This window comes from Thamnophis elegans, chromosome 1 (genome assembly GCF_009769535.1).
Source record: "Thamnophis elegans isolate rThaEle1 chromosome 1, rThaEle1.pri, whole genome shotgun sequence".
Classification (NCBI taxonomy): Eukaryota; Metazoa; Chordata; class Lepidosauria; order Squamata; family Colubridae; genus Thamnophis; species Thamnophis elegans.
Genome location: NC_045541.1, coordinates 80,858,473 through 80,874,765, shown reverse-complemented (window position 1 = coordinate 80,874,765; position 16,293 = coordinate 80,858,473). Strand labels below are relative to the sequence as shown.

The 16,293-nt window shown below is 42.6% G+C and overlaps 1 protein-coding gene across 1 annotated transcript in view; it reads right to left on the bottom strand.

Annotated features, from left to right (window-relative positions):
* KCNQ1 (potassium voltage-gated channel subfamily Q member 1) overlaps nt 1–16,293 on the bottom strand; it is a 365,934-nt gene that overhangs the window by 242,595 nt on the left and 107,046 nt on the right. Inside the window, exons 11-12 of the mRNA XM_032224810.1 lie at nt 15,228–15,284; nt 14,122–14,242 (exon numbers count right to left, since the gene is read on the bottom strand). Coding sequence (XP_032080701.1) covers nt 14,122–14,242; nt 15,228–15,284 — 178 coding nt within the window. The remainder of the gene's footprint in view (nt 1–14,121; nt 14,243–15,227; nt 15,285–16,293) is intronic.

Here is a 16,293-nt window from a genome sequence, read left to right as displayed (position 1 = left end):
GGGCAGAAGACGGCAGAAGATGCTAAGATTGAAGCAAGGAGGCCCACTAACTCTGTACAATGTAAGGTTAGCCCTTTACTATAGGCATGTGGTTTCATAAATCACAGAATGCTAAATAGAATTTAAGTCACTGTTCGGTCTGCCTTGGGAGCATGGTTGTGCCTAGGCTAGTGTGCCCGTTACACTAACAGAAGTTGCATACACCCCATAGTGTGTTGTTTGAACACAATTTATCCTGGTTTAGTCAACAAGCTGTAGTTAAAATTGTGTCAATGTCTAAATCCAGTTCTCCCACTCCTCTGTATGGATGCACTTTTAGAAAAACAACCCTGGAGAAACATGCCCAAAACATCTTAAATATTTCTTTTGAATTCTAACTTTAAATCTGAGTGTCAGCACTACTTCATTGGATAATCAGAAAGAAAACCACAAGACTCCATTGATAGAAATCAAGTGTACTTTTACTAATTATAAATGAATAGAAGCGTAGCAAAGCGAAGACTGATTATTTAGGCACGAAAGCAAATGATATATAGAATAACCCATTCCCCACCCCTTGGCATCCCAGTCACAGTCCAATCATAATTCTCCCAAGTGTCAGGTGCGAGATAACTTCGAAAGGCATCACCAAGATGGAATGTCGGTGCTGTTGGCCTTGGCGGGAAACCTCCTCCGCATGCGCAGTAAGACAGGTGGCAGAAACTCCAGAATCTTCCTCCAGCACAATTAGTAATCCCCTCCCAAATACCATGCCCCCCCTCCCCGTTTCAATGGCAGCCGAAGCAGCAGCAAAGCAGAGGCTGACACTGAGCTTACATTTAAACAAAATGGGATTATTGAGCAAATTACCAATTGGTTACTAGTGCTGGTCATCTGTCAGAGGAACAAAATCCATAGCCCAAATACCTTCCACGTGTTTTGGAGAATGAGTGAGGAAAAAGGCATAGGGCAGCAAGCAAAGTCCTGTTGAGCTAGCAGAAGTCAACTTGCATAACACTGCATGTAGTTCTCACTTGTTAACATAATAAATGTACTACTCTAAGCCAAATGCTATGTACATCACAGCCAAAAGCCATTTCTCTCATAACACAAAAGCCAAATCCACCGACTACAGCAATATAACTCAAATAAATAAATACAAAACGTTGTGTCTCTTCTTATCTCTCCTCCAAAACTTTTTGGGACGTCCAAAATAAGCTAATATTTCAGGACAAAGAACAAAGACAGCTGCTTCTTACATTTTGATTAGATGAGCCAGCACTTCTGAATAAGAAAGCACTTGGATACTACTTTAATTACCACCAATAAAAATACACTGCTATTTAGAAAACATGAAACATAATATTAATTTACACTGGGAAAGCAGCAGTGTGTTTACTACTTAAAAGAAGTGGAATATCTGCCTTTAAATGTTACTGCAAAGTATGTATGTGATGCATTCATCACATATATAACAAGGAAACATAATTCATTTATTGTTTAAAGGTGCTTTGCGAATTCAGAAAATAGCATTTATAAAAATATTGATATTTGGGGCACTGATACAACAATATCAGCTCCAGTATTATTGATTCTAGAATAAATAATTAATAAGCTGAATTAAATGACAGGGTAGCATGGAGAGTACTTGCCTATAAAGTTGCCAAGAGTTGGACACAGTGGTGAGATTCAGCCAGTTCGCACCTATTCGGGAGAACCGGTTCTTAACTTTCTAAGCAGTTCGGAGAACCGGTTGTTGGAAGAAATCTTATTCTGTTTTTCCCCACTTTACAGGGCTAATCCTGTAAGGAAGGCAGGAAGGAAACATTCTGGTGTTGTTTCTAGCCTAATCTTTATTACCCTGCTTACAGAAACTGCCTCTCCAGTTAACCCTTGTTACATTGTAACAGCTAAGGTGAAGCGCCCATCGACCTGAATGACATTGAGTTGGCCACGCCCACCCAGTCACATGACCACTGATCCCCGCCTACCCAGCTGGTCATCAGGGCAGAGAACCGGTTGTTAAATTATTTGAATCCCACCACTGGTCGGACACAACTGAATGATTAAAAAAAGAACAATTGTATGATAAAGTTTCAGCTATAGTTCCTAACATAAATCACATTTTGGATTTCTAGTTATGAGGATGTGCTCATTCACATTTCAGCAGGTACTTTTTTTTAAAGGTCTCTTTTACTCTGTTCAATTTTGGGTACAGTTTTCCCACCTTTTATATTTACTGTATATACTCGAGTATAAGCCTAGTTTTTCAGCCCACTTTTTGGGCTGAAAAAAGCCGCCTCGGCTTATACTCGAGTCGGTGAAAAATTTGCCCGAAATGGAGGAGAAAAAGGGGTGGGGCCATGCCGCTGGGTGACACTTGTGAATGGCCCAGTGCCCCTGTGAGTTTCCCCTCCCTCTGTGTCAGTTTGCCGCGCAGCGTGCACCGCACCATCCCCCCTCCTCACGTTCTAATGTAATGCAGGGCTGTCTTACGATTCCCCTTCCACCCCCTCCTGCCGCTCTGCAACGATGTCCCACCTCCTCCTTGTTATGGCAAGCAGCCACATAGCGATGTCCCACCTCCTCTGGTACAGTGATCCAATGATAGGAATCACTGTGCCGTGTGTCATAGGAGGCGGGACATCGCTCCCGCGGCTGCACGGGACATCATCATCACAGCGGGACATCAGCATCATGAGGTGAGTGAAGTATTTCATTGAATACACCGCTAGTTTACTGTTTTTCTTTGAAATAAATATTCAAAAACATTATTGGTATCTATTTTTATTTTTGAAATTTACCGGTAGCTGCTGCATTTCCCACCCTAGGCTTATACTCGAGTCAATAACTTTTCCAGTTTTTTGTGGTAAAATTAGGTGCCTCGGCTTATATTCGGGTCGGCCTATACTCGAGTATATACGGTATGTATATGTTTCTATAGCCTCCTACCTTTCTTTCTTTTCCATAAATGAAGTAATTTTCCTCATATCAATTGCATCACAGATTTTAAAAAAAAGGATACACAAAGGCACCACAATGACTTTATCAAACTAATATGCAGTATGTGATTAGCCTTGTAAGAACATTATCTAAAATGATGGATGAAATACCACCATGCAGCCAAAATACAACTAAACAAAAAAAGAGGATAAAATTAAACCTGCCCTTAAAGCATTTGAACATATGATGGGGGAGTGTGTCACTTCCTCCTGCGTGATCTTTGGCTGGGTGCCTGCCTGCTTCATACTTGCAAATCCTTATGGCCAAGGAATGATAAAGTTGTCTGTGTTCAAATCACAATTCCAATGTTGTTAGTTGCAATGTAAACAGTGTGCTGGGGACAGCAGGTCAGTCATTATATCTGACCACTTTAAAGTGAATAAGCCGTATTTACTCAGACTTTACAAGACCTTTAGAAATAAGAGAGGAAGATAAAAGCAAGAATAATTTACAATATGAGCTATCCAGTCAGTGCAAATAAGGATCCCAGCACACAGATAAGTACAAATGTTTGCTCTGAGCACCATGTACATTTTAAATTCAGGCACTGTCTCAAAATAACAGATGTGACAGACAGCCTGCTGATTCTTAAATAGCAATAAATGTTGAAAAGGGCAACAATAATGCATTCTATGCCACTCCTTTCAAGTAAATCTTATCAACTTACAAGTCCTATACTGTATCCTCATCATCATATTACATAAGACTAATAAAAGCACACACTCAAGCTGATGCCTGGTGCACCAATTGCGACCCTACCTGGATCGGGAGGCTCTTCAGACAGTCACTCACGCCCTTGTGACCTCAAGAGGGGGAAGACAAGATACCCCCCTGCATACTACCGCTTTATCTCCTATGGACCGTTATTATTTATTATTCCATGCTTTATCTGGATTTGGAGGGTGTGAGACTGCAAAGCTGGTGCTGGATGATACCTGGGGCCTGTGCTTTGCCCCCCCCCTCCATCTACAACTATTTATAGAATACGGACCTTGGACTTTGGCCTAGGATTTCTCTGGAACTGGAGGAAGGGAGGCTGGCTCTTCTGGAACTCATAATTTTAAATTCTGTGTTGCGCAATTTTAAACGGGTATGTTGAGTGCGTGGAATTGAATGAGTTAGTATGAAAGACCCACTTTTAGTACTATTATTGCTGTATTCTTTTTATGTTTTAATTATATTGTGGGGACTGTTTGTGTGAGTGTCTGAGTATGCCTGATTCGGAGGACCTGGCGGGGCAAGCGGGGGCCATTGGGGTGGTTGGGGGAATTATGCCCACGGGAGAGAGTCGGAGCATTGCGATCATAACAGGGAGAGGCAGATATGGCGGGGACTTTAGGGCTGGCCATTACCGGGGAAGGAGGGTTCGCTATATCGCAGAGATCCCTCCTTCCGGCCCTATGAGTCCCACTCCAAGGTCAGATGGCGTGAGCGATCAGGACCCTGGTCTCAGGCTGCTGTCGCTAAATGCCAGGTCTGTTATTCATAAGGCTCCCCTCGTCCGGGACTTGATTGTAGACGAGGGGGCAGACCTGGCATGTATTACTGAGACATGGCTGGGCACGGAGGGAGGAGTCCCCCTCGTAGAGCTGTGCCCAGACGGGTTTCAGGTGCTTCATCAGCCGAGAGCCCAGGGAAGGGGTGGCGGTGTGGCTATTGTAGTCCGGGAGTCTTTAGTTCCTCGTAGGATCCCTGCTCCGGAGCTTGCCGGGTGTGAGTCCCTACTAGTGAAGTTGGACCTCAAGGGTCAAGCGGGTTTGCTGCTAACGTACCTGCCTCCCAACTGCGTTGCAGCGGCCCTCCCTGCGCTCCTCGAGTCAATAGCCGAGCTAGCAATTGAGTTCCCTAGATTAATGGTTCTGGGGGACTTCAATTTGCCTTCGCTCGGCGAACACTCTGACGGAGCGCAGGAGTTCATGGCCTCCATGACAGCCATGGGCCTGACCCAGGTAATTCGAGGCCCTACCCACTTGGCGGGACATACACTCGACCTCGTATTCCTCTCGGAGCAGTGGAGTTATGATCTTGGTCTGAGGGGAAATGAGACCATTCCCCTGTCGTGGTCAGACCACTACCTACTGAGGTTAGACTTCCGGAGGCCAAACCCCCACCGTGGGGAGGAGGAACCGACCAGGTGGTTCCGCCCCAGGCGACTGATGGACCCTGTTAGGTTCCAGACGGAGCTTGGGGTCATTCCAGACGCTCTCGCCCACAGTTCGGCGGAGACTATTGCTGCGGCCTGGCACTCGGCGGCATCGGAGTCTCTGGACCGAATTGCGCCACTACGGCCCCTCCGGGTCAGCGGCTCGCGGAGACCCCCTTGGTTCACCGAGGAGCTCCGCGAGATAAAGCGCCGGAGGAGACGCCTAGAGCACCAGTGGAGGTCCGACAGGTCCGTATCGAACCGAGCACTGTTGACAGCTTGCACCAAGGAGTATATTTGGGCATTGAGAACCGCCAAAAGATCACACATTGCCTCCTTGGTAGCGTCCGCCGAGTCTCGCCCAGCCGCCCTGTTTAGGATAACCCGCTCCCTCCTAAATAGGAGGGAGACGGGGAACCCCCTGCAGGGTAAGGCTGAGGAATATAGTCAGTTCTTGGCGGACAAAGTTGCTCGGTTTCGATCGGAACTGGACTCCACCCCCGCAGATCCAGCCGGGACACAGGGGAATAACTTGGTAGACCATCTCTGGGTTGAGTTTCAGGATGTTGCCTCTGGGGATGTGGACAAGGCTATGCGAGCTGTGAGTTCCTCCACCTGCATACTGGACCCGTGTCCCTCTTGGCTGACTACCAACAGCAGAGAGGTGACACGAGGCTGGATCCAGGCGGTTGTTACCGCCTCTCTTCGGGAGGGACACCTCCCCACCGCGCTTAAGGCGGCGGTGGTGAGGCCCCTCCTGAAGAAACCGTCTTTGGATCCAGCAGTTCTTAACAACTATCGTCCAGTCTCCAACCTCCCCTTTCTGGGGAAGGTTGTTGAGAAGGTGGTGGCCTTACAGCTTCAGCGTACCTTGGAGGAAGCTAACTATCTTGACCCCTTCCAGTCTGGCTTCAGGCCCGGTTACAGCACTGAAACCGCTTTGGTCGCATTGACCGATGATCTCTGGAGAGCCAGAGATGGAGGCCACGCGTCCATCCTGGTTCTCCTCGACCTCTCAGCGGCTTTCGATACCATCGACCATGGTATCCTTCTGCGACGACTGCGGGAGGTGGGGGTGGGCGGCACTGTTCTACAGTGGTTCTCCTCCTACCTCTCGGACAGGTCGCAGTCGGTGTTGGTGGGGAGGGAGAGATCGTCCCCGAGGCCCCTAACCTATGGGGTGCCGCAGGGCTCGGTTCTGTCCCCCCTACTATTTAACATATACATGAAACCGCTGGGCGAGATTATTCGGAGGCACGGGATTAAGTACCATCAATATGCGGACGATACGCAGTTGTATCTGTCCGCCCCGTGCCAACTCAATGAAGCGGTGGACGTGATGAACCGGGGCCTTGAGGCTGTTAAAGACTGGATGAGAGCTAACAAACTGGTACTCAACCCGGAAAAGACCGAGTGGCTGTTGTGTTTTCCTCCCAAAAATTTGGCTAATGTTCCAACAATCAGGCTGGGGGGGCAAAATTTACACCCCTCAGACAGGGTCCGCAACTTGGGAGTCCTCCTGGATTCACAGCTGAGTTTTGAGCATCACTTGTCGGCTGTGACCAGGGGGGCATTTGCCCAGGTTCGCCTGGTACGCCAGTTGCGGCCCTACCTGAACCGGGAGGCTCTCACAACAGTCACTCGAGCCCTTGTGACCTCTAGGCTGGAATACTGCAATGTGCTCTACATGGGGCTGCCCTTGAAGAGCATCCGACGACTTCAGCTAGTTCAGAACGCGGCCGCGCGAGTGATTATGGGCGCACCACGGTTCGCCCATATAACACCAATCCTCCGTGAGCTGCGCTGGCTACCTGTTGATCGTCGGGTGCACTTCAAGGTCCTACTTACCACCTATAAAGCGCTCCATGGTAGTGGATCTGACTATTTGAGAGACCGCCTCCTGCCAATTAGCTCCCTGCGTCCCATCAGATCGCACAGAGTAGGCCTCCTCCGAATTCCATCCGCCAGTCAGTGCCGACTGGCGACTACGCGGAGGAGAGCCTTCTCAGTTGCAGCTCCGACATTATGGAACACCCTCCCCGTGGAGATCCGTACCCTCACCACAGTCCAGGCCTTCCGCACAGCCCTGAAGACCTGGCTATCCCGTCAGGCCTGGGGATAGGATTACTCTCACCCCGCCCGAATGTTGAATGAATGTTGTGTTTTTATGGATAATTTTCTTTTATTCACGATTTTTTTTTTCCTTTAAGTCTTGTCTTGCACCCCCTTCCCCTCATTATTGTAAGCCGCCCTGAGTCCCTCCAGGGAAAAGGGCGGCATATAAATTCTTAATAAAATTAAAAATTAAAATTAAAAATTAAAATTATTGTAACGCGCTCTACATGGGGCTGCCCTTGAAGAGTGTTCGAAGACTTCAGTTAGTCCAGAATGCAGCCGCACGAGCGATTGTGGGTGCACCTAGGTACACCCACGTCACACCTATCCTCCACGAGCTGCACTGGCTACCCATTAGTCTCCGAATCCGCTTCAAGGTGCTGGTCGCTACCTATAAAGCTCTACATGGCATCGGACCTGGGTACCTGAGAGACCGCCTCCTGCCTATTACCTCCCTCAGACTGATAAGATCTCACAGGTTAGGTCTCCTCCGGATTCCATCTGCCAGCCAATGTCGGCTGGCGACTCCCTGGGGGAGAGCCTTCTCTGTTGCAGCTCCAGCCCTCTGGAATGACCTCCCTGTGAGATCCGGACCCTTACTACCCTCCTGGCCTTCCGCAAAGCCACCAAGTCCTGGCTGCTCCAGCAGGCCGGGGGGCTTGTGAAATACCCAGCCCCACGGAAATTGTGAATGTTGCGCCTTTTTTTAAAAATGTTGTCTTGTCTATTTATCCCCTTTCCCTTGTCTGTTGTGAGCCGCCCGGAGTCCTCCGGGAGTGGGCGGCATACAAGACAAATAAAATGAAATGAAATGAAATGAAGTGAAAATATAAACACTCATAATAAAACCTTTACTGCATAATGCCTGTAATTCATCCCTCCCTTCAAGATGGAGAGAGCTGCTTTCATCTTGGGAATACATGATACCTTAAGACAGGGGTGTCAAACTCGTGGGGCACAGGCCAGATGTGTCACACGCTGGCCACACCAACACCGTTTAGCAAAGGGGAAAAATACGTCATGTGATGCCACTGTGACACAGTGAGTTTGGCACCCCTCCCTTAACAGAAAATTCTCACTTTGGAGCATCACAACATCTCATGACGGATGGAAACTTTTAGCATACAGTACAACCTCTACACACAAATCTTGGATAAAATATTCCATCTGTAGGAGACAGTCCCATAGATAACCAGTCCACAGGCCATACAGGCAATCAATCTATTTCCCAAAGGTGCTTCATTTGAAAATTTAAAAATAGCAATGTAGACAATGTGGACAGTGTAGAAATATGAAATATAAACAAATAAAAATAAAAAGAAATCCTGGAATTTCATGGACCCAACCATACTTTGGAGAGGCGATATTGCAGAAATGGGTTACCAGTGATGGATTTTCTGATGTTTTTAAACTCTTTGTTCTAGGCTACAGCCCTAGGTTTCTCCAATTAGTGACAATACTTAGCTTCTGAGCATATACATGGCCAATTGGTACACATAAAAAACATATATGTCCTATTAGCAGAAGATGCACCATTTCTGCAATTAATAATGAGACTGGGCTATGAAAAACATACAAAAAACATATGTGGAAAAAATATGAAGAACATTATTTTAGCAAGGGCGTTTAACTCACATCTTCTGTTTTCAAAAAGAAATATCTGTTTTCTGAATTATGAGAAGAAAGCTTTTGAAAAATTCCCCCATTTAAATAAAGCAAATAAAATCATTCTAATCACAGACTGAAATTATGAATGGAGAGTTACTCTAAATCATCCTTTACCTGTCTATCATAACTATTTATTTATAAGATTTATTTTGTGGAAGCAGTATACTATGACACATTCACACTGCAACAATCCCCAACAATTCTGGAGGCTTTCAAGAACAGACTGGACAGCCATTTGTTGGAAATGATATAAGGTCTCCTGCTTGAGCAAGGGGTTTGACTAGATGACCTTCAAGGTCACTTCCAACTCTGTTATTCTATGGCTTCTAATTCCAAAATGACATGCCACCGTCACATACCGATGTTGCAATACCAGATGAAAGTACATAAATTGCAGCTTTTATATCATGACATTGCACATATTTTATTATTTCTTCCCTGGTAGATAACCACATTTTCACTTACACTCAATAAGCATGACCACAGGAGATACAATCATCATCTTCTTTTAAAGACCGCATCATTCCTTGCGGGATGGAGTCTGGGCAACTGAATGGAGCTAGCAGAGTGTTTATTGGCCGGATGCCCTTCCTGTCGCCAATGCAGAGTTTTGTTCAGTAGATATAGTCTCATCATGCCCCTACCTAGGATCGAACTCACAGCCTCCTGCTTGTGAGGCGAGAGCTCCACCTCTAGGCACCACTCCACCACAGGAGATATAATAGGCCAGGAAAAATGCAAATGGCAAGGAGTACTAAAGTTAGGCGACCCTCTGTTGTGTTTCCTGTAGCTCTAGTATTTACATATGTGACTAGACTTTGGGCATTTGTGGATTATTGGGGAAAATACTTGTTCTTCTTTCCTATTTAAATAAATTCATACATACTTGTATTACCTGAAGATCAATTTTCCTCCTTAGGAATTTTTAGAAGAATATTTGCAAGGAGAAATAATGACTTTTAATTCCTATTTATATTGCTTGTTTTCCATACTAGAGACTTTAGCTCCACTGAAAATGAACAATATTTGGGGGAGGAGTGTTTATCTGGGGGATTATCTGACAGACAATATTGGATCTCTTTTTGCTTCCCCTGATTTTACTACCTGGGGGAAGTGCTAAGAAAAGATCCCTTTGCTTGCACCTTAAAATCTTTGTATGAGAGGGGAGCATTCTAGCAGTGATGGATAGATAATTGCTGTGGTTGTTGTTCTGACTTGCTTTTCCTTTTCTGTCTCTTTCCTTTAAAGCATAGCAATTAAAGTACTGAAGCGGGCAAAGATAATTTCCTTTTTTTTGCTGTTGTTCTGATTTGTTTTTCCTTTTCTCCCTTTATCTTTTCTTAGGTTGGTGACATGATTAGAAATTAGACAGAATAGAAAGAAAAAGGCTTTTAATAAAGAGTGTCAGGACTAAAGCTAGAATAAGTGATAGAAATAAGGTAAGGGGGGATATTAGTGTCTACATTTTTATATAATAAAATAAAAATAATAACAAGAGAAAACATGGAATAATTGAATAATGATAGATTGCAAAGTAATATAAATGTGAATTATTATTAGAAAAACATAAGCTGATTGAATGTAATAATTATGATTAACTTATCAGTTTTACTTGTATTAGAATGTACCACACTCAGGTACCACACTGTTCACGCATTGATTCGATATATCTGTAGAAAATAACAAACTTGGGGGAAAAAGAGCATTCCAGCAGTGCATTTCCCACCCCCCACCCCCAATTATTTCTCATATATTTTGCTGAAATAGAATTTGCTTTTAAGAAGGAAAATCACATTGCTCCTTCAGTTTACTTGCAGAACAGCAAACATATGTATACCAACCATCTATCTCTGCGATCATTTTTCTAGCAGCTTGGTGGCGCAGTGGTTAAATGCAGCACTGCAGGCTACTGCTAGATCAGCAGGTCAGCGGTTCAAATCTCACCGGCTCAGGGTTGACTCAGCCTTCCATCCTTCCGAGGTGGGTAAAATGAGGACCCAGATTGTTGGGGGCAATATGCTGACTCTCTGTAAACCGCTTAGAGAGGCCTGAAAGGCCTATGAAGCGGTATATAAGTCTACTGCTATTGCTATTGCAGCTTTCCTGGTTCTTGTGTTTTGGTTAAATTTCAAGGAGAAACCTTATACGGAGCACCTCCTATTAAGTGTTAGATGAGATGGGCAGGAGAGAAAAGAGAGGGAGGAAGACTTTTCTCAGATTGGGAAGTGTGTTTTGAGTTATGGAAAGCTAAACAATAGAAAATCACAATACTACCAATAGCTGTCTCTTATCATTGCCACCAATTAATGAAGCTCAAAAATTCCACTAGAAGACATTTGAAAGAAATTTTCAAGTTTCTGAAAGGAATGGACAAAAAGAAATGGGTCTTTTGTAAGAGAAATAAGCTTGGGAAAAATTACCAGGCAGATTTGACCATGACATTACCGGAAACATCTTAGTCATTGAGCTGCTCTAAGACAACCCAGTCTAGGCCAGTGATGGCTAATCTTTTCTGGACCAAATGCCCAAACTGCATGCATGCGCACAAACCCCCAAAATGCAATGTGTGTGTGGCCCCCATGCTTGTGCCCTGCCTTGTGCATGCATGTGCGCCCCCCGCACACACCCGCCCTCCATGCATGCACACATGTCCCCCCTGCATATTCTGCCCACACATGCACACGCCCCCCGCACGCCTTCCCACATGCACCGCAGAGACCTAAAGACCACTGGCTGGCTGGAGGTGCATGCGCAACGGAGCTGAACTGGGGTGATGGCTTGCATGCCATCTCTGGCACGTACGCCATAGGTTCACCATGATAGGCCTAGGCTAACTATCTGTCACATGTATCATCCAAAGAAGAAGCAACACTTCCTCGTTGTATATCCCAATGACTCTTATACACAGGAATGTTGGAATAGAAGTGTATGGATATTTGTTTTACTTTTTAATGAAATTTATGTGAAGTTTCTGTGAAATTTCCATGAGATAAATTTCTATCACAAGAAGTATTTTTAATTGATAATGAATGAGTCCAACAAAATGAAGATTCCTGCAGTCTGTAATGCAACATAGTGAATTGGGAAAATATTTTGGAGCAAAATATAATAGCAGAACTTTGTCAAGCGAATTTCATAGATCTAGGTAATAATTGTTGCAAGTAGCTGAGGTCAGAAATGAAATACAGACCTATTAGTATAAACAAAAGCCTCTCCTTGATACCACATTCCAAAATCAGGAAAACACACTCACAGATTGCTGCGCATTTGCACCGGTAGTCTTATATTGAATCATGTCATAAATTCTTCTGCTTTCACCTTTCCAAATATGCAGTCCATATGCTTAATAAATACACCCAATTTTGAAGTAGAGGCACTCTGGAGACTTCTTAAATCGTGGCATTTTCACAAGGCCGCTGCCAGTTTACTGTTCCTTATTTTCTCAGATACCCAATGTACTCGTAGTGCCAATGACAAGTTTGAACTGCACAAGTTTATCAATCCTTTCAAACTAAGTGGAAACAGATATTTTAAACACATTCCTTAATCTGACTTATACCAGGCAAGTTTCCTAATGGTGCAGTAGGTAATCAATATTGTTGCCAGTTGATTTATATTGCCTGTCAAGGAGAAGAAATCTTATGCTTTCAGGTGAAACCTGTTTGCAGATACTCTTGACTAACCGCATGCCTCCAATCCACACAGCAGCTCTTGTGCACGCCTTTGTGGTTATGGAATCAGTTTCTTTCATATATGCTCATTTCCAAGGCCCATGGGGCATATTAATTTATATGCAGTGCTGCAGTCCAAAATTCAACAGCACATTATTCTTACCAGCTGCAAATCCCTTCATTTTCTACCAAGGGTTTAGAATGGTATGCAGCTGGTCCTATAAAATATTACAGTATTCAAGGTGATGCACCTTTTATACAGCATGGATCAAGCTGTACAAAGCTGCATTTGATCTGACTGTGACATGTGAACCAGTTTATGCAGGTTGAGCTGACACTTGGGTTATATATCATGAGATACTTTAGAACATATACAATGTTCTATCAGAAAGCAACTTGTTAATTTTGAAATGCTGGTTTTCAGAAGTTTAGCAGGACATGAATTAGAATTAAATGAAGGAATATTCAGACCAGACCATAAAAAATCTTTCTTGACCAAGATCTTTAGAACTATGCTACTGTATTGTTATGCTTGATACCTGAAAGACTTCCATCAATGTAGAATTTTGTGATCAGTAACCACTTCTGTGTGTATTATATTGCAAAAGTGTAATCTACACAAGGCGGGCACTTTTTTATTTGTATACAGATAGACATTAATTCATTGTAATATTTTCAGTATCTAAGAATAGATTTATGATGGTAATAAGGTCAATCCAAAAGTGTAAGAGATGGCAGTTTAGCCAAATGCAGCCTAGGGACTTTCATTAAAGTTGAGCAGAATATTCAGTGATCACATCTAAGGCAAGTTTCTATATGTTCTCCCCTTATTAATTAATTATTATGATTTGTAATCAATACTAATTTTTATCTCTCCTAAAAGTTAAAGATATCTGTATAAAACTGTGTTCAAAAAAGGACAAAAGCCTTTGCCAAAGGATTTTGAATATCACAAAACTGATGTAAGATGTCAGAAAAGACATGATTTCAGCCTGTTCCATTTAACTGAAAGTAAGTAAGTAAGTAAGATCTTTATTACGGTCAAAGACCAGCAATATACATTTGTCTTTACACTAGTATTAAAAATACTAACATTAAAATATAATTAAAAGTATTTACAATAAAAGTGGATAATAACATTATGGTCCAAAGATTGTTAAAGGTATGTCCAGATAATTGGTACAAGATGGTGCTATACTGTAGCCAATTTTTTCTTATGGACATTGCATTGCATCTTATGTTCCATTTAACTAGTTTATCCTAGTGTGTCAGCAGTAATGCACTTTCAATATTAATTACATGACCTTCAGAAAGCAACACAGTTTGTTCTTGTTTTGTCTAATCAAAACATTAGTTTCACATTAAAAACAATAGCCTAAAGATATTTTGCACAAGTTGTTGCATATGCAAGGATAAAAATCAAGCTTGTTCCATAGACCTACCTGAGAAATGCTATACAACCTTGTTTTATAATCACAATTTATCTTCTTCTAGCCTGCACTCTAATCAGGGGTTAATGGTGTTCAGAATTCTGTGACTTACTGTGAGATGTGAGTTATTGGAGTCAGCAAAGTCTCCCCTTCCAGGTCAAGTTCATCAGCAAAGCTGTTTGTTCTAATGAATGGTCCTGTATGTGGCTCTAAAAATGGAGAGTTCCTTTTAACTGTGGAAGAAAAACAGGCAAGCAATGGTCATCTATATCTAAGGGCTACAAAACATTTTAAAAGTTGTAAAATATTGAGGAATATAGAGAAAATAATTAAAAGGCAGAATCAAATGTAAGTTTATAATTTAAAAAAATGGTATTCCTACCTAAGTCTATTTAAAGAAAAGGAGAAGATGAGGGTTTTTTTTTAATGGTTGTTTTTGCTCGGGGATTATGGTATAAATGTCTGTCCTTGTAAACTATTTTTTCCCTTTTGGTAATATAGAAAGCAGTGCTTTTAGATATAAGAACTCTATGTATTTAACAAAAGCAAAGAAATATAATGAACCTTAAAAGATATACAGTACTTTGCAGCAATTGTGGATATTAGCAAGCTTAACATGTGGAATTTTATGAGAAAAATAAAAGCATAACACTTATTAAGTATAAATATTATACTTAAACTGGGTGTTGTCTAATAGATTATATTATTGGATATGTCCAATAACTTGTAATACTTTAGAAACAGAACAAGACATGTATTTTTAAAATGTTCTTAACAATAGCACTTCCTGTCAAAAATCTTATAAAATTGAGGCAAATCCATCTAATAGACACCGTGTCTAGGGCTTACAAACTCCTAATCCACTGCCTTAACCACTTGCTTTAATACTTACTGAGATCAAGTCCCAATAAACTGATGATGAACATAGGTCCTGGCAATACTGTTATAACCCTCACCCTCTAGGTTATTATCATAACATGATAATACTTAGAGCCTCTAAGGGTTTTAATGTGGTCCTGAGCAGAGGTAAGCAATCTTTTTTTTCTATCACGAGATGTACTTTCTCAGAGGTAATCTGACAGAATCACCCAAGTGGAAATATGCAGAGCACAGAGTAATTTTGACTGTGCAAGATGATTTCCATGCCAGGGGATCTGTACTAAATATGCCAACCTCAGGCAGGTTAAGAGTATGAAAGTAAAGAATAGCTGAGTTTACCTGGAGAACTGGGAGATGGTTGCTCTGAAGTAAAGGATGTCCAGGAATGCTGTCGGTCTGAATAAACAGATGAAATGGACAAGAGGGAGTGGACAGAACAGGGAAACAGAGAAGGAGAAAGTGATCTAGGGCCTCTGTTTCAGCATCAAAGTCACAATTAAGAAAACAAGAAAGAAGGTTTTAAAATTATCATTTCAATTAAAACAATGCTGGTAAGACACATGCATCAACTGTGTCATTTGTGTATTATACAAGTGCCAAATGAAAATACACAATCTTGCCCAGCATATTCTAATAAACAGTGCTACAACAATTGTTAACATATATCAGGAACTGCCTTGATCAAGGTAACCCTGTTCCTCTGTGCAGACATCAGGAGCGATATACGGATTGCAGGCCTTGCAATAGCTTTCATGTCTGACCCACACTTGCATTGCATAAGGCCTTGACAACTGTTCTGTTCAAGCAGACCTTTGGCCTTGGGTGACTGAGAGGTGATTGTTTTTTTAATGTTTGCAGCATGCTGATATGTTTAGTTGCTTTGTTGTACACCATTCAGAAAGGAGTGATTGGGATGGCCTACAAATGTTAACATTCTAACATAAAAAAATTAAGGGGAAAAAAGGCAGTGATAGCATTCAGTGATCTTCTTATCCTGAAATTTATTTCATTGATGGAATCTGTAGGAGTTAATTCCTCCTCTGCAGACCCTCATGTTTCCTTGGTGAGTTTTGCAACATATTAAGGAGCTGGAAAGGGGAAATGTGACTTTTGCTTCCTTAGATGATGTTTCTGGACTGATCTACCTGCTTCTTACAATTATAGGAATATGAAAGGTACTTATCATGTCATCTTAAAAATAAGCTGTTTTCTTCCTTTAATAGGTGAATAATAGGAAGTGTTGCCAATTTGCTTCCTGCACTTCATGCTAAGTTAATAAGTAGCGAGAGGGTATGGAAATCATGGCAAGCAATGTTAAAATTCATAATCCAGCATGCTATAGGTAAAGATAGCTTCCTTAACTTACCAAGAAATTTTAACATGCCTGTTTTTCCTGTATACTTGT